The 27,110-nt window shown below is 29.1% G+C and overlaps 1 protein-coding gene across 10 annotated transcripts in view; it reads right to left on the bottom strand.

Annotated features, from left to right (window-relative positions):
* LOC143250813 (uncharacterized) overlaps positions 1–27,110 on the bottom strand; it is a 43,086-nt gene that overhangs the window by 11,402 nt on the left and 4,574 nt on the right. For all 10 annotated transcript variants that reach the window (XM_076501849.1, XM_076501848.1, XM_076501845.1 and 7 more), the window contains exons 2-13: positions 25,723–26,397; positions 21,442–21,495; positions 20,864–21,169; positions 17,728–17,841; positions 13,083–13,249; positions 12,646–12,763; positions 5,301–5,356; positions 3,780–3,884; positions 3,203–3,292; positions 2,921–2,995; positions 2,497–2,616; positions 1,285–1,425 (exon numbers count right to left, since the gene is read on the bottom strand). In XM_076501849.1, the coding sequence (XP_076357964.1) occupies positions 1,285–1,425; positions 2,497–2,616; positions 2,921–2,995; positions 3,203–3,292; positions 3,780–3,884; positions 5,301–5,356; positions 12,646–12,763; positions 13,083–13,249; positions 17,728–17,841; positions 20,864–21,169; positions 21,442–21,495; positions 25,723–26,397 (2,021 nt within the window). The remainder of the gene's footprint in view (positions 1–1,284; positions 1,426–2,496; positions 2,617–2,920; positions 2,996–3,202; positions 3,293–3,779; positions 3,885–5,300; positions 5,357–12,645; positions 12,764–13,082; positions 13,250–17,727; positions 17,842–20,863; positions 21,170–21,441; positions 21,496–25,722; positions 26,398–27,110) is intronic.

The raw sequence follows: 27,110 nt of genomic DNA on the forward strand, positions 1-27,110 counted from the left end.
AGACAAGTTCAAAACAAAGTGTATTTTAAAAATTAATAAAATTAATTAGCAAAATACTCAAATACATGGCAAACATTAAATCAATTAAAGATTTCATACTTTACCATCTGAGGTACATTAAAATAAGAAAAAGATATTTAGAAATAAAAAAATATTAAAAAATTAAAAAAAACAATGACAAATAGAATAACTCAGTTTATATTTTCAGGTATACAAAGTTAACCTGGGGAATCTTACCCCACACATTATTTGAACTGGCCTGTGAGATGGCAATGCTTTTATTTTATGGTCATGGTTGTGTTTATTATCATTTGTCATCTTCTATCGTTCAGTTTATTTATGAATTTTTAGTTGCATTAACACTCCTATGAAAAGACATTTCTAGTCCTGATTTCTCCAAGCCCGTTCCCTGGCTGTGGTTTTAGCAGATAGTAGATAGGGACAGTGGGAATCTCGTTAATCCATTCATTAATGGATTTAAATGTCAATTTCATTTAAATACAAAATTATTTTATTATTATAAAAAATTATAGCCTAATATTAATAACTTTTCAAACAAACTCACCTTCTAGCTAATCATTTGTGTTTTCAGTAAATTTTTATGTATGATGAAACTGACACCAGTTTCCCTGGCAGTGGCATACACATAATATTAATGTAGCAGATGATCATGGAAATTCATGATCATGAAGTTACACTCTAGTGACCTACTCAGTGAATAAATACACTTCCAGAAGCATCCATAACAGAGAGATGAGATAGTTACTAAACAATAAAGTTCATGAATTATTTATGTTTATCACTCAATACTGTTATTAATATTGGAAGGTATTTTTGTGTCACTGTATTTTTTTGGAATTAGGTTTTTCCTTCTGATTCTTTTTTCCTGACTCTAGAATTTCAAATGATATTTAATATATATTGTTCATTAACATTAGTGTCAAGTCCTGGCCAAGCACGTGTTTATTCGATGTGTTTGGGTAAGTGTTAAATTTATTTCTAAGTGTTGTTGATAGTTGAATAATTGCTTTTGCTGTCTATTTTAGATGGTTACAAACCACACAAATATCCAGTCAGGTTAGATTTACCTACCATATTTAAAAGTTACCTTGACAACAAGATCATTGTCCTAACTTATTAATTCCTGGTAAATCAATTGGTATTTAAAAACTTGCACTAAATTTTTACAGCATTCTTAACCTAGAAGAATTCTGGGTCTTGATTTCTTCAAACTGACTCACATTATATATTTAAGTACTATGCAACTAAATGAGCCACTCATACCTTGGTAAATCTGACTTTTGTTTAATATGTCCCTCTTTTGGTTGAGGTGGTTGCAGCACAGAATTTTGAGGTTGTGAAACTGGCTTCTTTCTTTCATAGGTAGGCGAAGGTCGTGGTCTATACTGCTGTTTCACTGGAGGACTAAGAGAAAGTTACAAAGATGTGAAACAATTTCTAGATTACCTTCACATAACAGATATTCATTACAACTTAAATTATTATGTTTATCAATTAAACATTCATGATACAAAAACATAGCCTATAGTTTTTTATATACAATTTGCAGTAAACAAATATTACACTACTACTAAACAATGAAACCCTAAATCTTAGTTTCTCAAGAAAAATAAAACATATTCTGATAAAACATACTCTTTTCAAATTGTTAATAAAATTTTAATGTTTTTTCCTTAGTAAATTTTAGTGTATTTCTTTCACCTAATGAGATAAATTTCAAAACATTTCATATTAAAAAAAAAAGACAAAATGATTTTATAATGGTGAAAATGAGAATGAACAAACATGACCAACTTCTATATGAACAGAGGTTCACTAAACCTATATTTATGGCAGTAGTAAATAAAGTGAATTTTATTTTTGATTTTAAATATGCAACTAAGAACACAAAATATTAACAAACAAAACATACAACGACCTAAAACTGTTATAATTTAATTGACTTTCTAACTACACTATACACTGATTGAAATGATCTAACTACACTATACACTGATTGAAATGATCTATCTACACTATACACTGATTGAAATGATCTATCTACACTATACACTGATTGAAATGATCTAACTACACTATACACTGATTGAAATGGTCTAACTACACTATACACTGATTGAAATGATCTAACTACACTATACACTGACTGAAATGATTCACTTATCTGGTCTAGTTGTCCTCAATGATAGCACTAATAAATCAGTAGGTAAAGTAACTCAAACCCTAAAACATGAATGAGCCTTTTAAAATGTTTTGATGTCAAGTTTATTGATATACACTGATAATATTTCAGTGTAACCCCACAGAAGGTCCTCACATGCACACAGATTTTAAACACACTACCATGTCTGTTTTTTTGTTTTTTTTGTAAGGCCAAAGTGACAAAAGTGACAATACCTATCTATTAAGCACATATTTATTCATTAATGTATTCAAATTATCATTTTAAAAATGACAGTTCTAGAATAAACTCACCGCAGAGGTGGAGATCTTCTCTTTGGTCCTGATCTAAATACGGGTCTAGATTTTGGAGGAGAAGAGGAGTAAGGTGACCTGGAACGTGATCGTGACTTTGAAAATGAATGTTGACGGGGGCTATAATGTACATAAAAAAAAAAGTAATAAAAAAAGAAGCACAGAAAGCTGCAAAGTACTAACAAAGAATGAACAGAAGGTTAATTTTTCAAACTTTCTGTCCCTCTTTTAATATAAAATCAATCAAATACTCTCAATCCATAGATAATATATATAAAAACTAAACTGTTATACTGAAAAGACCACAAAAACATAAACCTGATTTTATAGATTAAGTTAGTAATTTTAGAACAGTTACAGTGCTTTCTTACTCTAGTTGGGATTGTTGTATTTTGTACTCATTAATAAAATAAACAAACATTACCTCCTTCTACTGGAACTATAAATAGAACTTTTGGAAGAACTATGAGAATAGCTATAGGATGATGATCGTGAGGACCTGTAAAATTCCAGATATAACTTTACTAACAAACCATGCCAAGAAAACTTTAGGGAAATGTTCAGATAATAAATAATTATAAATACTCTTCTCTAACGAATTTCATAAAATAAAAATCTCATGTCAACAATTTTTCGTAATATTTCTTCACTTGAACTTAGTAGCTAATTGCACACACTGCAGTTACCAATATAACAATTCACTTACCTTGAGGAATGAGAGCGTGACGAACCTGAAGAATACGAACGATGAGATCTACCTCGAGAGTGACTTCTCCTTCCTTTTGGTGATTTTGACCTGAGGTTAAAGTATCAATGTAGTTCACAGTCCTTGCACTTTTCATTAAACTTTTTAATTTTAATGACTCAGAAACTAAGCCCAGAATGTTACACAGACCAGGCAACTAATACACTTTAAAAGTTGCTTTGCATGCAATAATATGAGTTATTGTCTGAAAACCAAACCTATATTTTTGTAGAATAATCTCTGAGAAAAAATGTTTCTTTGGGCCATAAAATATTAATTCTAATAAATTTGAAAAGATGTTACTAAAGTTGTTTCACTAAGCAATGCAATAAATAATAATATATAACAGCTTGAAAATTACATCAGTGCAACTGTTTGGACCATGTTACTGAATAAAGCATGGCTACTAAATAAGTTCAGATACTTATATTCAACTAACCATCCAGGGAGAAAATGTACATATATTTTAAGCAACTACTCTACACATTTAGGTTTACATTAAGAATCTTTAAAAAACTAAATAGAAATATGAAAACACCTCCTCCAGGGGTCTCTCCACTCATCTCCTCTTGTTCTTGGTATAGAAGCTTCAACGTGCCGATCATCTCTCCATCTCTCTCTTTCTGGGCTCATACGAATAGGTCTAAATAATATTATATATAATCATTAGCTTTGAGGAAGAATAGTGAAACATACCTTCCATTTTAACATAACTGACACTTTATTGAACTGGGAAAATGCCATATTCTTTAAAGAAAGATATAACAAAATAGGCAAGTTTTATATTTTAATACTGGATGAGAATGTTACTCATTATAAGGAATATAATCTTTATGTATGATGCATACAAATCACATTTTAGTCAGTGAAATCATGTAAAAATAAAACGTTAAAACAGCTTAATTTGGTTCCACAACTTTTTCAGGATTTGTTTCTAAACACTAATATCTAGCAAATTCACATTTCCAATAATTTTATATTTAGACCCTATTACTCTTTTATGGTCAAATAAAATTGGTTTGGTTTGTTTTGAATTTCACGCAAAGCTACACAAGGACTATCTGAGCTAGCTATCCCTAATTTAACAATAAAAGACTTAGAGAGAAGGCAGCTAGTCATCACCTTCCACCACCAACTCCTGGGCTACTCCTTTACCAACAAATAACTGGACTGCCTAACACTGTGAAATAACCATGGCTGAAAGGTTGAGCATGTTTGGTGCAATGGTGATTCAAACTCATGACCTTCAGATTGCAAGTAGAGCAATAAAATAGGTAATGGATGAATTGAAGCTTTTCTTTTTCTGTCACTCAGATACATTGGCCAGTCAACAGTTCTTAGTACATTTAATGCCAGTCTGGATAAGTAACATTACAGAAATTTTTGAGACAAAAAATAATTATTCTTTTACAGTGGGGAGTTAATTCTCCAGCAATTATCTGATAACACTGCACGACAATTTTTTTGAAAAGTTTTGCTTCCTGAAAAGTTTTCACCGATTGTGAGAGGTACCTGGTGGGTGTGCACAAATATAGTTTTGGTTTTACTTCATCACGTAGGAACTTGGGGAAACAGACAGTTAACTGTTTACCGGCAATAATGTATTTAATTGCATTTATGTTTCTAATATGCTATTAAGTTCAACATAATTAAAAGTGTTTTGCTCCTGATTTTCGTTTGTATTCAATGTCTGGTGCATCAAGTTGCAGTGTCCAACAGTAGTCAGCAAGCATTGACGGATTCCAGTTGCCCTGATATCATTTTTCCATTGTAGCAATGTCCTGGTGAAACTGAAGATTTCAATGAAATGGTACATGATGGGCAAATTTGGATGTGATTTTCATGATCAGCAGCCAAATATCTATAAGAAACAGTCAACAGTGTATGAGAAGCAAAAACTATGTTGTTCAATGTAATTTAGGGTACTTATTTTTCTGATACTCAAAAGCTGCATCGTGGAAATATAATTGCAGGAAGCAGTGTATATGTTCTTCATGTTAGATGTGTGCATCATCAATAGTCTGAAACATTTTCCTGATAAAAGTATTCTTCAACTTACTTCTCTCTCTCGAATGACCGTCTGTAGTTCTTGGACCTGTCTTTTTCTCTAGGATCCTATAGAAACAATTTTTTTCATTAAAAAGGTGTTAATAACAACCAAACACCAGGGTCTGAATTAGTTCAAGGGGAACTATATTACCATTTCTTTTATTTGAAATTTCCTTCTCCCCTTTCATGCTAGTTTCGCACCCCTACACATCACTTACTACTTGCTAACTAAATACAATATACCGATCCTTTAAATCTTAAAATGTTTACAGAACACATTCACTACTGTGGAAATAACCTGAAAAACGATTCCATACACTCCTACTTATTTTACACATTCACACAAGTTAATAAGCACTTCTTGACTAGTCAAATTGTGTAATACTAACTTAAAAGACTGGCTTATTGTTATTACAAGTTTACTGAATGAACTTAAATATTTGACATTTCATTAAAGGAGAATAAAAAACAAACTTGGTTATAGGACAAACCATTAACCCTATGTGCATAGGTAGTGATCAAAGTGCCCATCCAAAATCATATTATGTATTTAATGCAACAGTTATTAACTATTCATTTTACCCTATAATGCTGATTTTGCAACATTTTGTGGTAGAGGAGGGGAATTCATGATAAACAGGGATACTGAAAAAAACTAAATATGAATCTGAGATGTACCAGGGGTTATATAAATGCAACAAAAAAATTGAACAATGGACAAAAGTATCTTCATGCTTCATGTGGACAGCACTTGTACTCTGACATATCATGGATGCAAATACTTTCTGACACATCTCACTGTTTATGTACAACAGAATTGTACATCTTAAGTTTGTCACATTTTGTGTAAGTACATGCAACAGCTTCACTTGTTCTCAAATACAGGATCAGTCCAAAGGATCAACTGCATACATTCAGTTAAATGGAACTGACGTAAAGTGATTAGCTGGTACAAGTACTTAAAAATTTAGTGTTTGGATTACATTAAAATCATGAAAACTTTGTACATTTAGTGCAAACACAAACAAAAGAGGCCAATAAGACAATATAAAATGCTTAGGCTTATAACAGATCAAATCAACAATTGTATGTTTGGAGGTTGCACAACAATATTACTGAATGAAACTTTACAAAAACATTTGACAAAATATGAGGTTGCTCTTTAATAAAAAATAACAATATAATTTAACAAATGGATACTTTTTTAGAATTTGAATGTTTAGAAAAATACTTCCTTTATCCTAAATTTTTTGTTACCAAGTGTCTAAAATCTACTAATATATTTAAATAAATTTCCATTTCAATCAAAACACACTTTCTGTGTATTTCTTTTCTAATAACACCATAAACAATAACAGGAACTGACATGAACAATGAAAACCTGTTAAAATACACAACAAAGTACAACCAAAACTTATTTTCCACAACTATGTATATCCAACCAGTTTTAACTTTACCAACATTTACTAGCAAATTCATCTTAGCTTTTTTTTTTTTTGTTGTTGTTGTTCACTGAAGTACAATTACATAACCCACTAAACAAAACAAATTCAACATGGATTATAATTTAAAAATGAGTGTCACTGCACAACATATCAGACCTAGGCACTTAGTAACCCTAAATATCCTCAAATAAATTGTTACAGAAAAATATTTCAGTAGTTTCAAATGGAAACAATATAACATAATCAGTAATAGTAATGTGTAAAATGTCACTGGGAGCTAAAGAAACCTACAGCTAAGTCACAGGTAACTATTTCTAATAACACCATATTTAACCTTCAAGTATGACATGAGCTAACCAGTCTTCAAAATTTTTGTATATATAAAAATGACTGGAAAGATGTTCCCACTGTTTTGAAGTTTAGTTCCTAGCTGAAAAGTATATCTGAAACACTTCATAATTTATCAAGACCTTTGGCAAGAAATATAAAGATGTACATTCAACTAATAAAATCATAGCTCAGTTTAAACTGCCTCTAGAAGTTTGAAATCTGTCAATTTGTGGCTCAAATTATTGTAACTAGTAAGATTTAACTCTAAATATAGGTTCAGTTGATCTGACTCACAACATGAACTCTTTGTACTCATTTAATCTTTATAGTTTTGATAATACTAAGTTTTAATATAGTACATGTATCTTCACAGAATTTGACAGAATTTTGGTAAACATTACAAGTCTTTCACATACAAAACAAATCACACTTTTCAGTGAAGTAATTTTAATAAACTTAAAAATAATTGTCTCTAAATATACTGAATATTTTAGTAGTCCATGTGCAAAATAATTTTTGTTATGATAAAAAAGTACTTTTCTTTATCTCAAAATTCATTTGAACAAAGTCAAGAAACTCCCAAATACATTTCAAATGTTTATATTCAGTAAAACTTTATATTTTATCTGTTATTTTTTCTACCCTACCTCTATATAAAGTTAGTCAATTTGACTAACCTTGTAACGATCAAAAAAAAGAAAGAAAAAGAAATGAATCTAAATAGCTTTAAACTCTAACAGTATACATTTATTTATACTTAAATTTTATTGTCCTTTGAACCCTGTCTAACTACAACCACTTATGTCATTATAAGTTATGAATCACTTAAAGAATGTGGAGTTTATGTTACACTCTCATATTGGATTATTCACAAGCTACTCTGAGCTGCTTGTGTGCATTCCTAATGAAACATTTTTGTTACATTATTATTTATTTTACCTAATCTAACCTTAACTAGCACCACATTTTTTACATTTTAGTTACTTTTATAATAATAAATAAACCATAAACATTAAAAACAATAAGTAAGATACTTACCCAAGTCTTTTTTCTGTTAACTGTTGATAACATTTAACCCTACTTTTTTATACTAATAGTAATAATAATGCACCAAATAATTCTTATTTAAATAATGCACAAAAGAACACAAAATAACAACATGAAAAATTAGTTTTTCCTAACTCTCACAATTTTTCTGGCTTCTAACTATGAGACAAGAACTATTACATATTCATCCAAGCAACTTATCTTCCCCATGGAGATGAAGTTTGCACTAACAGAGATAAATTACAATTCACTTATGAGGAAACAAGATATGTCATTTCACAGATGAAAACCTTAGCTTTCAATATGCTATAGATAATATAGAATTAAAAGTGCTAGAACTATTACAAGTCCTGGAAATCAGAATGTGACAGATGGGCATGGCAAGAAGGGTCCAAGTTTTTATTTGATGACTCTATAACCAAACAAGATAAAAGACTATAAAAATTATAGTGTTTGTGAGAAATTACAATTTTATAGTGGGTAATTTATGTAAGTTTCATACTTATTGGAAAAATAGTGAATAAAATAAGGAAGAGATGATGCCTCAAGATAATATCTTACATTTCTCACACTGTGAAATTCAAGATTTTTCTGAAATACTGCCTTATAAAATTAAGAACTTATTGTATATTAAAATATGGATTATTAGCTATAATTTTATTTTATACTAATTGGTATAAAGCAAACAAAAATTAGTTTAATTTAATTTTAAATGTTAGTCACTAAAACCTTGTGATATTATAGCAGCTAATGATGCCAAGGTAAATAGGGGTTAAAGACTTCCTAATTATTCAGAGGCCTCATGGGACCAATAAAGCTCCCCAATTACTTTAATGGCTACTCTAAAAATGGAGGAATGGGTGGGTAGAAGGTCCATTCTAAAAAAAAAAAACCTGTTAGCACACACATACACCTATGGTACTTGAGCATTGTGCCACATTTGATTACACTAGCTTGTGAATAGAAGTATGAACACATTTTCAAACATGGTGTTCCCAAGATTTCAAGTTATGCCATGAATGCAAAATACGATGACCCTGAAAAACCTAATCCTAAACCCTAATTATTCTGAGTGCATTTTGCTGCCTCATTGTTAAGTGTGGTCCTGCTAACTGCAGTACTGTGGGAGAACAGAAACTTTGACACACAATGTGAGTTTACATATGATAATTAGGAGTTGCAATGTTTAATTAAATCCTGAATTAAAATACAAAATTTTGCTATTGAAGTGACCTTTCATAATTTCAGTCCTGAAAGGGTTAAGCAACAGGTTCCTTCAATGAAACATGATACAAAAGCAAAATTAGTAAAGAAAATTATTCATGTTCAATATACGTTTAACAATTTATTTAAGAAATATTGATATATTACTGTGAAAATCAAATAGAAAAATAAATACTTTGTGTCTAACAACGAAAATCTTGTTGCATTTTATACCTGTCTGTACTTAAAAAAATAAATGAATAACATAACTTAGAAAACTGCATAATATTGACTGTGAACATTAAACATTTTAGCAAAATACTCAAAATTGTTGTCTAATTATTTGGGTCTATGTAAACTTCAAAAATAAATATTTCTTTTGGACTCACAAATCTCACAATTATTGCTCAGTACATAAAATAATTTAATAAAGTGCTTTATTTGTTATTAAGCCCCAAAGTAATAACATTCTGTTATTAACATTAGAAGCCAACAGACTTACCACTTAGCCACTGAGAAGGTCCATTTAAGTGAAAGTGATGCATTGCAAGTCATATTAAATATCACATGTAAACCAGTAAATAAAAATAGAAAAAACTTCTAGATAAGTGGACAAAAGCCAACCATAAAATTATTATCTTATGGTCAAGTGAAATTTGTTATTTTGGCCAAAATTATTTGAGTGTCAATTATCCTTAAAAAGGTTCTTCACTCTATGTATACAAGCTTGGTCATTTTGACCAACCCCATAATCATCATGAAACTATATTACTAAAACTCTGAATTTACTAAGCAAATTTTCACAAAACTTAAGAAGCTTTTAAGTATACAATATAACTCTGTTGCAAACAAAAAATCACATTATTTAATAAAATAATCTCATTTCAAACTTTAACTGTTACTTTCTCTACATAACAGTAAGTGTAAAGAAATCAGCAATGCATGGTAAAGTATAAAAAATATGAAATAAATCTAAAATATTCTTACCGTTTTCTTTTTCATTCTAGAATGACAGCTTATTGTAATAGACAATTAAACACTATTTATTCTTAAAGCTAGAACTAATACTTTTTAAACTTAGATTCATTTAGTTTGACTGCTTTACATTTGCAATTGAACAATCTTAGAATATGTTACCACAAGTTACCACAGTAAAAGAGTTTGGTATAAACAAATAACTGCTTTATGCTATAACTGATTTACAATTATGCCCTGAGATATGCTCATGCTTTAATAATATCATGAGAACATTTGTATTTGATTTTTTTCATTTAAGTTTCTTTAACTTGTGAGTTTCTAATTTTTACATTTTAATTACTTTCATAGCAGTAAATAAAAAAAACATCCACTCAAGAGACGCTGTTTTATTAATAACGTGGACCTGTCTGTCTGCCACAAGACAAAGCACAAGTAGGCCTACTTGTTTTTTGTTTTTGTTTAATAACATGGTAGCCCAAAATATTAATTTAAATTTCAAATGTGCAATCTAAAACACAAATTAATATTACTCAGAGAAAAATAATGTCCTAAAACTACTGTAACTTTCTAATTTAACCATGAGTAGATTAAAAACACAGTTGCTCAAGCCAAATATGAAAACTAAGATAAAATACTTCCAAATTTGTCACCTACACAAACTAGTCTTGCAATCAATCTTATACAGTAAAATCTTCTCTTTCTACATGTTATAAATAATTCAGTGGCAGATGTCAGAGAGCATTAATGACATTTTGGAATATAAGGATCTTGACATTTGGATTTGATGTTTTTGTTTACATTTCACTAAGGCTTAAAAGCTATACATTTACATTATGGCTTGGCAATATCTACAGTTTAAGTGTGTAACCAGTGACAAATTATCACAATAGCAGAAAGAATATCTAAAACGAGCAACTCAGTGTATTCACTAACTGTATTTTGTTTTCATCAGAATACTTAGCTAATAAAAATTTCAAACTGATTCATCAAAACTTACCACTCCTAGCTAGCAAAATTAACATAAAAGACACTGGTAAATGTAAAGATATTACTCAGATGTGTGCGTATGAATGATTACAGAATCGTATTTTAATTATGATATGAATTACTAGTTACACTTTTATAAGGTGATTATTTAGGTAATTTTTATCTGGCAACAACACAAGTATTTGTCATTTAGTTATTTATCTATACCATTAATGAGTTAGTACAGTGTTCCTCCCACCATGGTATGAATGCAAGTTACAAGAAAAATTGTCGAGAGTGAGTGTTTCTAGGATAAGAGGATCTCTCTCCCTTCTAGGCAGCAATCACAAGAAAAGGTTGAAAGCAGTCATTGTAATCAGTTGCCTTCTATCTAGTCACCAGTTAAACATTTGTGACCACTGCACACAGACTCAGCAATTTTGCTATAACACAGATTACTTGAATGGTTGGAATAACTGAGAATAACTACAAACCATAATTTTCATTAGTTGACTACTTTTATGATAAATGATATAAATATTTAGACTGATTGTTAGAATAATCAAAAACAATAATAATCAGAAAAACTAATAATTATTCAATCAATTTCTACTGACTGATCAACGTAATCCCTACTTGTAGATAATCAATTTCATTAATTCACCCAACTATAAATACAATTAAAATATTTCAGATAATTTTGCAGAACCTATTTAATGTTTTTGAATTTTTTAGATTTTGACAAAAATTATATAAAGCTTAAAAGTTCTCACTTGAGGTAAAAGTATAAAAGAACATCCAGATTATGAATTTACTTTTTTTAATTTGTTGAAGAAAATGCTGTTAATGAGAAACTGCCTTTTCTTAGTAAGTAACTTTGTACATATACCAACCTAGCATAGAATCCCCAAAGCTTTGAAACATCAAAAGTTAATTTTTATGTAAAAATGCTGAGAAGTTTATCAATTAAATATTCATATCACTACAAGATAAAATTCAAGGCTAAAAATAGTGGTAGAAAATGTATCTTGATAACCTTGATAATATAAAGACAATACTGATAAATAAACAAATCATATGAAAGTAATTTCAGAAAATATAGAAATCTTTAAAAATCATGAGAGAAAATTATATAAAAGGGATGGAAGCATGTCTTGATAATTTATAAAATTAATATGATTTTAAATATGCCTATGAACACACCACCAAATATTACAATATCAGGTAAACATCTGAAACACAGGCTATAGCCTAATTTGTAACTGGTAGCTAGTAATAAAATACAAGCAATTAATTGCTAAATTAGATGACTTAGATTATCATAAGGACTATTAACTGTGACAACAAAGTCTTTAAAGTTAAAAGGACATTTGTCTTTTTACTCACCCTATATTCAAACTCTGGCCTTGACCAACGCACTTCAAAATTTTCATAACGTCCTCGCCAAAAATCGCGTGCTTCTCTTTCCATTAGTTCAAAATTTTCTGGACCATTGCCATATCCGCTGAATATCATAACAGAAATAAATCACTAATTAAATAACATTTCTTTTTAAAGAATAAATATATGCATGTATTAATTTTTCACATATTTTAGTATTTGCCTCACCACTTAATTTTTTGTTTTAAATAAATACTTGAGTCAAACTCACATCTAAATTTTAATAACTGTTCTTTTAAGTCAGTGAAAAACAACAGGATATATTAAGTATCATCACAGCTTCATTTTTTTAATTCTGCAATGTAGCTCACAGAAATAAAACAGTTAATAGATTTCAAAGTATTATTTTTAAACTTAAGCAACAATAAACATGAAAAGCATACCCATAATACATCATTTCACCTCCAAGTTTTCTGGAAGGACTTCTTCCATAAACATCATTTTCTTTGTCATAGTCTGGAAATCTATCATTTACATCAAGAGAGAGATTCAACCTCTTCTCCTCAAAATCTGGTTCCTGCTCTTTCCTGCGATTGGCTTTCTTCATCAACTGAAAAATATTAAATTTACACATAAAAACTCATAACTTGCCCAAAACAAAATAATTTTCCAAACTGAATTTTGTAGTAATCCATCTTGCATTATTCAAAAACCTTATTCTACAAGTTTCTGAAAGATTCAAGCTACTTAACCTTCATCCTCAACACATCTGATGAATCAATTCACAAAAAATAAACACACATCATAAAACTATAATTTTGCAGTTTTTATAATTTGTCTACAATTTGCTTTTATTAAAGTAAATGTTTTAAGTCTTTCCAAATGGAGGTCAGTCATTCTATAACTTTTAAAATATTTTGTGTATCTTCACAAAATTTGGAAAGCTTTCATTAAAAACTACAATCTTTTGTAAACCAGAAATCAGATTTTTTTTAATTAAGTATGTTTATTACAGATTACTTTTTAAGGAATCATGGTGTTGACTAGTCCAAGTGTAGGATGATTTTCATATTAAAATTAAAGATACTTTTCTTCACCTAAAAATGTTTGTACTTCTATAATCTTTAAAACCTCCTAACTAAACATAAAACTTTGAGTAAAATTTTATATTTTATTGCTATTTTCTTTGCCATAATTCTATAGAGATTGGTAGATTTGACCAACCTTGTAACTACTATAAATAAATACATAAAACTAAATTACCCTTTTTTTCTTTCTAGAATGACTGCAGGTTGTAATAGCAAACTGTATCTATCTTGAATATCTTAAATCTCATGACACTCTACATCTCTTTATATTTAGCTTTTATGTTCTACTGCCCTTTCTACTGTATCTAACTAATAATCCTTCCATTAAAGTTGTAAACAACCAAACAACTAGAATTCACATAGTTTATAAAGAACCTTTATTTTCCATTATCTTACCTAATCTAACTTTTAGATTTTAGTTACTTTTATAACAATAAAGAGCATACACGAAGAACAAGAAATATAGTACTTCAATCTCACTCTTTTGCAGTCAGTTGCCAATGAAATTTAGGCCCACTTTTTCATAATGATCATAGTAGTACACTAATTTTTTATTTACAGTGGAACCCCTCTAAGTGGCCACCCCTTGAAAGCAGTCATTCAATCACAGTCCCTTTTTTTGTTTACATAATCCTAAATATGTACAGCAGAACCCCTTTAATCAGGCCAGTTTGTCTCAGTCCCAAAGGTGGCTGCTTTAGAGGGTTTCCCACTGTACTTAAATAATGCACCTAAAAACACATAAATAAAAGTGAAATTGTATGTTTGTCTGTTTGTTAACTCCTCACAAAGTTTGGTATGGTGGCTCCTTCAGTAATTAGAGGTAACATGAAGAGGTAAAATTCCAATCAAGTTTTCCACAACAAACATTTATTTAATAACCTAAAACTATATTCAGTGACTCAGTTTCAATTCAGTTTCTTTCATTATATCACACTACTTTTGGTAATACTCAACAACATACATTGTCATTTGGCAACAAATGTCACTCTTAGGCCAACAATACTGTTTACATTGAACATATAATGCATATGTAATTTTTTCATTTACTTTTATTTCTCTGTTAACTTACTCATGGATGCAGAAAAGTAGAAGGAAATAGTGTTTCTAATATTTGTCAGATTCACAAATGGTTGTGTAAAAGAGTAATTCTTGCACTTCAAACTGATAGTGTTTATTACATAAATGATTAACTGCTACAAAAGATTCTTGGAAAGGAATTCACCTACACATCAACTAACACTGTTCCAGTTATAGATGATGTATATTATCCAACCGATTTCCTAAGCTTGAAACACCAGGGATGACAAGACTACTCCAATATTAAAGGATTATTAATCAACAATGTTGGATCTCATCAAAACTTGTTTACATTGTCAGAAGACAGAACAACAGCAAACAAAAGCTTTAATTTAGACTGTGTAATTTTTGTTTCGATAGTCAATGGTTTATGTAAAAATTCAAATGTTATGAAAATTGAATTTTTTATACAAATGTTCTTAAAAGTAATTTTTAAATATCTATTTTAAGTAAGTTGCACACCTGTGCACTCAAAAAATAATTCAGCTAATAAAACAGTAGAGAAAATTAATGGCAATTTAAAGAAAAAAACGATCTAACTGGTGAGCATGGAAAGTGGGCCTGACTTTCTAATTTGTGACTCTATAAATAAATAAGATTGAAGCTTATAAAATTTAAGCTTTGTCTTAGTAAAATTTACATAATACTGAAAAAAATTTTAAATATCATACTCCAAAGAAGGAATGGTAAATTAAATGGGGAATATGTAGAGATTAAATATCACAATTCTCATATTAAAGGAGACTGAGAATTGTTTTAAATATTTTCTTATAATATTAAGAATTCAAAATTTATAAAGTATTAAAATTTGATTTATTAAGCCTTTTGCAACAGCCTCAGTATAATATACAAGAGTTCATATTAATATTCTATATTAACCAAACATCCAAAGACAAAATGAGCTAATATGTATTCAGAACCAAGTACTTAACTTGACCAATTCAACATCATCAATGAAACTCACCAATACTGACATTAACCCTTTTGCAACAGGCTTGGTATAACACACGCATTCGTCTACACACTTGCATAAATGAAGTATTTGCATTATAACTTTTGATAACACATGCATATTCACAAAATTTGGCATATTTCTAATAGTATTTTTAATTCATCTACATGTTTGCATTATAACTTCTGATAAAACGTGCATATTCAGAAAATTTGGCACATTTTTTAGTAAAGATTACGAGTTTTCATGTACAAAAAATTTAATTTTTAATGTAATATTTTTACTAAAGATTTTCTTGTGAAAATAGTCTGTTTAGCTGAATGCAAAGTGATTTCATATTATGATTATGAAAACTATTCTTCATCCCAAAAATCTCCAATATTATTTAAGTAATCTCTAAAACCTCCTAAATACATATCAAATGTTTGTTTTCAGTAAGATTTTATATTTCATGTTATTTTCTATACTCTATGTAAACTTGTAACCATCATAAAAAATTAAGAAATATAAATTATGTTTATTTTTATGCTAGAATGATTATGTATTATAACATAAAAAAACAAATTTACATAAGTAGCTTAAGTCTAATATTATATATTTATTATTTTTTATTGTATTTACCTTCTAGTCATGCCTAACTAACATGCATTGATGCAGTACACAGGCAATCATATTACCATATCCAATAACATAAAACTAACTCCCTTGGTCTTGGCTGTGTATTAGTGGACTAGTATTTTACAATATATAACAACATTTATTATGCATTATATACTGAGAGAGAGAGAGAGAGACTATTACTATTTAGAATTAAGTTATGATGCTTATTTTTCTTAAAATATAGAACAATAAAGAAGTAAAGCAAACAATTATCTTTTCTAGCTACAATCTTTGAAATCAGTTGCTGCTGGACACAGGTTGCTAAGCCTTTTAAAATTTTGCATGTGGAGGATATCAAACAATTTTTTTCACTTTTTATATATACACAGTTGAATAACAAACAAAACGTAACTATACTGATACCACATAATTCCATTATAATTTATCAAGCTTAGTAACTAAGCCGTACTTAGGTCTAAAAAAGTATGAAGCTTTGAGCAGACTAAAGATACAACCTACTTCCTTGAAATCTTTGAATGAAGAACATGGTAGCCTTTAACAGATTAAAATGGCTGAAACAAAACCACTAGGGTGACATTCTGAGCTGTTGATTGGTTATTCACGTCTTATATTGTAAGAAGATTATATAATGGACCATTTCTAAAAATGGAAAGAGTCCACTTTGTTTCTTTGATTCAGTATGTAAGTCAGATCTCAGCAAAATAAAAAGATATGAGGTTCTTATTTTATATTTTAGCTTGTCAATATTTGTAATGAGAGTTCCTAATCTGTACAAAACTACAGACTTAGTTTTTTTGCATTATCAACATCTAATTTTAACCAATGCTGCATTCAATATGCCATGTAACTCACAAAAATTGATATTTAGGTTATTCTTTTAATACTTATTTTTAAATTAAGAAATTATCTCACCTATAATATTTAAGTTCAAATTATAATCTACATTTTGGTACCAAACTTACTGAAATAAATTCACAAAATATTAGTTCAATAAAATTTTGAATGCAAGTCAACAAATGAAATGTGGCCTTTGGCCTGTGTCTCATCATAATAAGGTTAAGAAGATAAACTGAAGAGTTTGTGTAGCATGCATACACAAATAAAAGAATACACAGCCTAGTAGCTTACAGACTAGACTGAAGGGGCCAAAATTTAGTCAAGATGGTTCAAAAACTGAAGACTACATAACTATTTTTTTATTATTTCTATAAATCACACAAAGTTTGAAAAGATTATGAATTTACACTGTAAACTAAAATTACCTTATAAAACACTCATTTCATAATATAAGTGTAATATCAAACTGAAAGAATAAAAACTTCCTAACAGATAATTTAGTATACTTACTTCTTTGGCATGTCGCAAACCCCTTTCCCAAGCAGATTCCACTGGTGGAAGCTCTTCCATAAAAGGTGGTGGCAGTGGTGGTGGTGGTAGAGGAGGTAGTTCTGGACCACCAGGCTAAAATTAATAGTCAAATTCATTCTTTTAAAAAGAGATTATGAATTACTCAGTGTTATCATTTTCATATTATGAGCCTCTAAAAACTGTTAATGGTCAAAAATCTATATTCAAATTGATAAAACCTGCTTTGCTCACTGAATAAATCTATGCAGGATGATAACAAAAAATCAAAGATAAATAATTCATTAGAAAAAGAATTGTCACTTAAGACACTATGGTAGAACACAAACTGTATCTTACAAACATTTTATGTTTCATGCAGCAAAGTTTACTAACAAAGTCTGTATTACAGTCAGTTATAAAGATATAATGTTGAAATGTTAAGAGAAGTTTTCTTGAAGTCTTTTGTCATAAACTTATATGAACCTTTACAATTACTCCATTGTACACCATAAAAAACAAACCAAAAAAATAATTTTTCCCCTAGTTACTTGATTTAAGGAATTCACTAGTCATATGCTCAAGACTACCAAATTTTAAGCTTAGTATACCACTAATTTCAAACATACTAGCCCAGTGTTAGTATGATTCTCTTTCATGAAGTCTATACAGATCCACAAAATGCAACTTACATAATTCCTGAACCTGCTCAAAAATGCTCGATATTTTTTTTCAAATCATTGAACATCTGCTGTCACCACTCCTTACAATTAACTCATCAACTCTACAGCAAAAGACAGCCACCTTAAGCATATTAACTAAAACAATATCATGGTAAATGTCACTATCCATTCTGAAGAGGTCTTCCACTTAAAGACATTTAATACATGAGTGGCATACAAGGCAAAAATCCTAAGCAAGGTACAGAAAACAAAAGACTATCTTAGTTTTATACACTAATTAAATATTTTTGGTGAAATCATAAAGTTAGTCTTTCTAAGCTAAAACATTCTATCCATGTGGTATTCATAAATAAGTTGTACTGTTTAATGCTGACAAAATTTTTCAAACATTGATATTCTTTGTTCTTCAAATAACATTTTTTATTTTTGCCCTATATGAAGAAGTCTCTAAAATATGTTAAGCTATTTTACATATAGAGTAATAATATTCAACATACACTCAGATACAAAAACAAACAATAATTCAACATGAAACAAAACTTGGTTTGGCATTATGTATTAGTTCTGGTTTAGATTCACATTTGGGTTAAAACAAACGTTTTATCAATTAAACTGATATGAAACATACTAAATAGTAAAGTACCATTATTTTCACGAATTCACAGAAAACAGCAATACACACTTATGAACTTACAAGTTAAAATTAGATTTATAATGCTACATGTCTATACCTTTTTCTTAGCCCTTCTTTAAACAATATACATGCCTTGCTTCTAGGGTGCCCATTACAGAAATTCAGTAAATTTAGTAATAACTGATTTCTCGAATTATGCATGGTGAGTGTTTGTATCATTAAATATTCTGATTATTTATTAGCAATTTTATTTTTCTATGAATTCTTCAACTTAAGTTATTCACAGAACAAGTTTAATTTATATATTTTTTACATATACTTCACATTTATCATAAAATGGCATGGCATTGCTACTGTCAAGAACTTTGTCAGGACATATTTGTATAGATGGTAACATTTTTTTGTAATAAGATTACTCCATTGTAAGCCTGATATGCACACATGTATACGTCATGCAGTTATCAGTTTAAAAGTTAAAATGTCCTTCTGCTGGGATTATAAAAATGAATTTTAAGGCAAAGTTTTACTGATGAAAAACAAAACAGATATTTAGTCAAAATGATTTAGACCTTTACCTAAGGACAATGTTATAAACATTTGACTGCCATGTGATTTTGTTGATATTTTATGTGCAGAATAAATAACATGCTCATAAAGTTTACGATTTTATACATTATTAACTTAAATTACATTTTCAATACATCAAAAATGTCAGTTTATCACAGATGAAAACTGGTTAATCTGCTTACATTTTTACATCTGCATCATGTATGTTGAAGTAAATTATGCTATTTTTAGTTTTATAGCAAATAGTACACAATAATAATTCATTTTGAATATAATAGTCCTCATAAATAATGGAGTTCTACGAGTGCCACTGTAGTGTGGGGTCTACAAAAATATTTACACTATATCATGCAGTCTATACATATACTAACATCACCACCATTTTAGCTTTCATTCATCTGCAACTGGTGCCAGTTATTATAAATAACACTTTTAAACTAATAAAGTACAAAAGACTAATAAATAATGTTTCTGAAGCAAATATAAATGAAATAAGTTCAACAATCAAAACCAGTTAAAGTATAACCTAAATTTAAGGTACATTTTGGAATTCACAGCATATTAACTTATTATTTGCAGAACAAAAACATGGACAAATATAAATCATTTAGCAAGAAATTATGTTTTAGTGAATCAATAAAACAGAGATGATAATAGTATCTGTGTAGATCACACAGTATAGTAGCACTGCTCTGTGAACATTGTGCAGACTGGTACCACACTGCTTGAATATGCTTTCAAAAATTAACAGACCTGCAATATGCCTTACACTATTGTGTGTTAAACCATTGGAAAACTGGTGAAAATCATTCAGCTCTATGTTTTTATTTTAAAATTACAAACAGTAGTGGACAAGAATGGCAGCCACACCATACATTGTTAATATACTGGCCATGCAAGTTTCATAATCAGTACCTTTTGCACACAGTTACCATTTGGCAATATAACCACTTTTCCCACTGTCTTATTAGTTATTTACTGAGTATTATAACTCCCTGATGATTAGTTTCCTGTTTTTGTTTTTATAATCATAAATATTAGAAAAAAACTAACTAGCTTTACAATATTCCCAAAGTGAAAATCAAGTTCCAAGTGTACATTTCTAAGCATTAAAAACTTTGAAAGTATTACTACTAAAGCTTTTCACATTAGAAAAATATAAACTTCATGCATTTATTTAATGTTAGATTCAAATAATAAACAAAATAATGTACATTTCCAAATAAGCATTTTTACTTAAATATGTAGAACTTACCCCTGGCATCATACCCATTCGAGGTGGTCCTATAGGTCCAGGTCCAAGTCCAGGACCAGGACCCATCATTGGTGGTGGAGGAGGAGGGCCACCACCTGCCATCATTATATTACCAGGGCCCAAAGGAACAGGTTTTGGACCAGCAAACATGTTGTAATTTCCCTTGTCATTAATCCCTGGATGAATGAATCTACATGATGTTCCCCAAGTACACTGGCCTTTATTAAAGAACCTACACACTGGACGAGGCTGGGCTTTTCTGCCCCCACTACCTTCTTTCACTTCTCCTTCTTCCAAGTCATCATCCTACATCAAATTATATTATAATTATGGGTAGGCAGAGCCACTGTTGTCATTATAAAGTTAAAACAGATGACTATTTACAACTGATGATCATATTTTTAATTGAGATCTTTTTATAATATTTTTTTCCAATTATCAGTCTACTGATTCCATTAAAAATAATGATCATAAATTCATAATATCATTACAATATTCTGTCTAGTAATCAGTGTTCATATTCAACCATAAGTACAACTTGTATTCAAAAATTAAAACTTTTGCTTCACATAACTTACATCTGAAACCTCTCCATCATCATCATCTGCTTCACCTTCTTCACTCTTCTCTCCCTATGAAACATTACACTATTTAAATCTGAATCATCAAATTAAAATTCAAAAATAATAGTTCTATTAGTTTGATTCAGCATTACTTATTACCAAATGATTAACATTTAGTAAATATCAGTGCTTTTATGGTGATAATTGAATAATAGTAATCAAAGCAAGCTGTACCTAGAATGAAACTAAAAATCAATTTCACTATCAGTATGGCTAATTATAGTTTTCTTAAATTTAAATTAACAATGAAAAAACCTTATAAAATATAACAATAATAAATAAATCAAAATAAAAAATAATGGCATTCAGTGTATTAACTGTTATAATCAATACTGTTAAAAGTTAACAATATAGTATACCTTAATTGGAGAACACTCAAAACACTTGTCTTTAATCTTTGTTATACAAGTAATCTTGCCCTTCTAATTTGTCACATTACTAAAGAAAACTCTAAGTTTTCCTATTATATAACATTAGACTATTCCCATCTGACACAGTTCAAAACATATATTTAACTTTTAATTAAGTAGAGTCAGTAACACTAACTTTCCCATGCTACAACCAAAAACCAAAGTTTATGAGACTATAAAACAGATAAAAAATAACGCCTGACACGGCCATTATAATCTAACAAATTGAAATATTAATTAAAAAAACAACAATTGGCTAAACTTAATGTGCAATAACTTTTACTAGTCTTTTTTATATATCCAATTTAACAATCACTTACACCGAGCTAGAGTAAGTAATAAATAACATTCAGTCTTCTTTGCAAACTGAGAAAGATAACAATACAAACACACAGTATGTAAAAACACACAAGGCATTAATATGACAAAGAAATTATAAAACTAATCCAAACAAGTTAACTGTATAGTGCTAAACTATATACAGAACTGTTATACAGCTGACTTTACTTGTATGTAATAATAACTTAAATTAACAGTCAGCACAACCAATAGTAGTTAATATATTAAAACTGTTTATTATTACACTAAACATCCCAACAGTGATGACATGAAAATTTTCAAATGGTTGTGGTACACTGTAAAACTTTTGCTAAAATATTTTTGAATTTTCTACAAAATAACACAACATTACCTATTTTATTCTATAGCAATATTTGTGTTATTTATTCTAATATTTTCTATTATAATTTTATTTGAATTAATTTATAACCATTCAAGAAGCTGGTAAACCAACAAGATACTTTGCTTGTTCCAGGAACAGGTCATGCAATTAAAACATTAATGGAAGAAAACTACATCAGTAATTCTAAGAACCCACAACAGAAAGCAAAGGTGAATATTTTATATATTAGCCATATTATGCTGTATCCAGTACCAATAAAGCCATTTGCCAAAAACCAAGTTCTACCAGACAAGTTGGGATACAACACATGCAGTAGTGGTCTAGACACTATGTATCATCAATTCTTATAAACAACTGTTAAAATAATGTAAACTGCAGATTGTTTTCCACATTCCTCTTGATTTGTCCATGACTAACAATGTTTAGCCCTTTTAGCTTCTAATGCTTTCTTAACTTTTGGCAAATTAACTTTTAATAATTTTTAGTATACTGTTCTAAAATGAAACCCAAACTCTAGCATGTTTTTAGTAGACACGGCCATCAGCAGTGAGGTACTGTAAACTTCGAGGCTTAAATATGCAAGTTTCCATTCCAAATCTACATTTGGGAACTGTTAACATTGAATTTTGAATAGTAAAATGATTTAAACTTCAAAGAAAATTATTAGATTTTTAGATAGTTAAATATGAAATTCAAGAATTATACATTAAACATTATTTGATAACCTCATTATCCCAAAAGGCTTCAAAAAAGGGAAAAACACATGTATAGTGAATTCCCTCAGAAAAACATTTTAATTTCAGATTCTATCAATCATCAACCTAATACAAAGACAACTGTGAATAAATAAATAACTAGAGATTCTGTTTTGTCTATTTATTTTTAGCTGTTTTATAGTTTTATTTAGATACATTAAAATCAGTCTTTTTCAGAGTTTTCACTTTTAATACTGTAATGTGTATACTAATATACCACATATTCTCTACACGCTAATTTCACTTTAGAAGTAATAACAAATGCAAAACAGTATTTGAAATTTATACAAGCAGCTAATATTTAATACAGAATTACAGAAACAAGCTTATCAATAATGTATGAAGCACAAAAAATGGAAAAACATTAATATAAAACAAATAACAGTTTAAAATAATTTTCATTTAAAATGTAAAAATCAGAAACTTAACATAAAATACAACCTGGAAAGGCAAGTTGAAGAGTTTCAAACATACTTTTGCAGGGAAAAAGAATTATAAACAAAAATTCCAAAGGTATACATAGTTTCATCAGGTGACTTTCTCCTGCTATTAAAACTCATTGAGCTGCTGAGAGCTGAAAGTGTCCACATTCTTAAAGTCATGTGATTCCAGTTCACTCAAAAAATGTCATGCAAACTATTACAGCATGGATAAGAACAAAAATTTCATACTCTCACCCTAACAGTCCTTTTTGAGATTGCATGCATTTATATTGGATAATATAATGAAAATTCAAAAACTCCTCCTTGGTGCAAGAATGATCAACAATCTGCATCATTTCTGTAACAATGAGAAGCCTCAACTTTAATGTGTCCATGAAATTTGGTAAAAGTCAGATCACACTTTATAAAGTTATTAAGCCAAAACTGTGAAAATGCTCTAGCTCCCCATTATAAAAAATGCTTCAAAGTGATCCAGAATCTAAAGACCAAATGCAGCAAGGTCTATCCATTACTAACTTTTCATCTTGCGTAAAATTTTCATATGCACTAATCTATTAGTTTTAGAGACATGCATGCACAGAAATGTAAATGCACACAGACTCGACTGCAATACCCTTGCTCCACCTTCTGAGAGTGACAGTAATAAATTGAAATACTTTCAGGTGGATAACAAAACTAAGCTCTTGAAAACAGATGTTAAATGAGTAATTTTGAACTCTGCGAGTATCTATATTGTTATTCAACAATTTTACTTAGGACTTAAGTTTTCATTGGTAATAAAGATACTGTCAAAAACAAGTACAAACTGTAACCACTCATACTACTAATATTAAGCTCATTTGTTATTATACCTAATCCTGAATTTCTAACAAATTTCACTACAGCAACACTTAAAGTGTGTTTATTTAATATAATAATGGCTCAGAATAATTACGGAAATAGAAAAATGGAAAAATGTTTCACAATAAATGCAAAAGACAAAAAAATAAAAAATGAATAAAATTGTTAAAAATAGGAACAGCTAAGTTGTAAATAGTTAACTGTTATTGTTTAGAGAGAGGTCTATAAGAACTCATGCAATTTTATTAATAATTCATTTTTGTATATGCAATATTACTAAGATTTTCTTTATTCTAAACAGTAGTTGTTAATTTCTATTAAATATTATTTAACGATACGTACATAAATATGATCAAACTTTCTAAAGCTATTCATCTACAAATTACTAAAAAATTCACTAGATAAAAAGCAACACCACAATGCATTATTTTTTGTCACTTATTATCAAATATGTTTTTCACCTTGATTCTTCATTTTTAAGGGTGAGTGCTATCTATTTATACAGTCTACTAAATACTTAAATAAAAACTTCAATTATTATGATATTTGGCCAAGACAAGAAGGATTTAGCTTTTTTCTTTCTGAATTGCATCTATTAATTTGAAAGATGCTTTCATAATTTTCTTGGTCACATTAAGTTCATCAGCACAATACTGTTATACATTTAAGTATGATATATAAATATTTATGAACATTTCACACACAAAACAACTATGACATAGTTAAAATTATTTTAATTAACAGTTTTATTGCTAGTACCAATCCTGAATTTGCTAGCGGGAAAAAATTAGCAACTGTTTTCTCTACTGTTTTCAGAAGTTGTAAAACAAAAAATAGCAAAACTGTCATTTTAAACAGTTTCTTGATTCAATCAACACATATTCAAAATTAGAATTCAAACATGCCCTGATTTTCAAGGTTTATATTTTGTAAACAGAAAAAATATAGCATGATACCAAACTGAAAATTTTAAGCTTTTCCCTATGAACTAATAAGCTATTTCATTATCTTTTTCTCCTCCAGCAAGTTTTCATTTCATTATTGTAAATTAACATAATACAGTGGAATACTTTTTATGTAACTTTTACTTTAGAACTCATACTTACAGGTTCTTTTTTTTCAACTTCAATTTCTTTATTGATTACTTCATCTACTTCTTGCTCATCTTCGTGCATCTCTTCTTCAAAGTCTAATTCTCCATCAGGAGCATGCACATGTACATCTGATAACTTAGCTTTATTATTTTCATCTTTTCTTGTTCTTGATTTGATTTTTACAATATTTTCATCTAAATCCTTTGTTTCTTTAACATCATTTAGAGCAATATCATCGTTTTCATCCTGAGATGAATTCTCAGAGAAAGAATTTTCACAGTCTTTAATATTCTCAATAGTTTCATTGTCAACTGTTGTACTAATTTCTTCAACAGATTTATAATTTTTACATATACGTTTCTGAATAAATTTATCTTTGGTGTTTTCTTGTGAACTCTCAAACTTAAATGGGATACTTCTTTGTTTTCTCTTTCGTCTTTCACGAGATGTGTCAGAACCATCAGATTCTTCACTTTCTTCATCACTTTTTGACTGTTTGTTGTCATCATCCCCACTTGAGGATGCTCCACCTCTTTCTGAATCAGACTCAGAATTGCTTTCTTCATCACTCACATCTTCCATTCCATCTACACTACCTTTTTCACTAGAAGGTTTTTCACCAATGCTATCTACTTCATTATTTCTTTCATCATCCATAACTGATATTAAATCTGCTGACCTGAAAATCTATAAAACACAAACTTCAGGAATGAAAGCCCTTCTTAATATAATTTACTAACTTAAATCATATATAATTATACACATTAATACTTTACGTTAATCCAACACTGTACTGATTCTTTGTAAAAATCTATATACAATGCAGTTAACTAAATGATAATACGTTTATGTTTTAGTAGAACCAAAATGATCCTATCAGTAAGAATTTTCAATGCCACACTAAATATACTAATAGTTACATTCTATCACAACCAAATTTTATTTTGATTAGAAAGTATATAATTTAGATACATTTAAAAACACTGAGTTAGTCAGAATAAAACAAAAATATGAACAAGTCTGAGCATTACAAAACTAAATAACTATAAATCATATAATTACTTACAAGGGAGAATATAGTTCAGCTATGCCATACATGTAAACAATTTTAAATCATGACCTACACTGAAACTGAATAACAGGAATTATTTCAAGATACTTTGTCAGAAAATACAAGCATGCCAAAGGTGAAAACAATTCAACATCCAGTTCACATGTAAGATAATAAACCAATTTATTTCTTCCTTACCATTCTTTTACAAACTTAAACACTGGAATTTGAAGACCACATTTACAAATAACACTAATTGCACTACACTAATACAAAAAAGGAACTTGTATTACTTCACGTCTAAAAGGAAAATACACTGACTGATACACTCTACCATTTCTTAGGTATA

Source organism: Tachypleus tridentatus, chromosome 5, assembly GCF_004210375.1.
Source record: "Tachypleus tridentatus isolate NWPU-2018 chromosome 5, ASM421037v1, whole genome shotgun sequence".
NCBI lineage: Eukaryota > Metazoa > Arthropoda > Merostomata > Xiphosura > Limulidae > Tachypleus > Tachypleus tridentatus.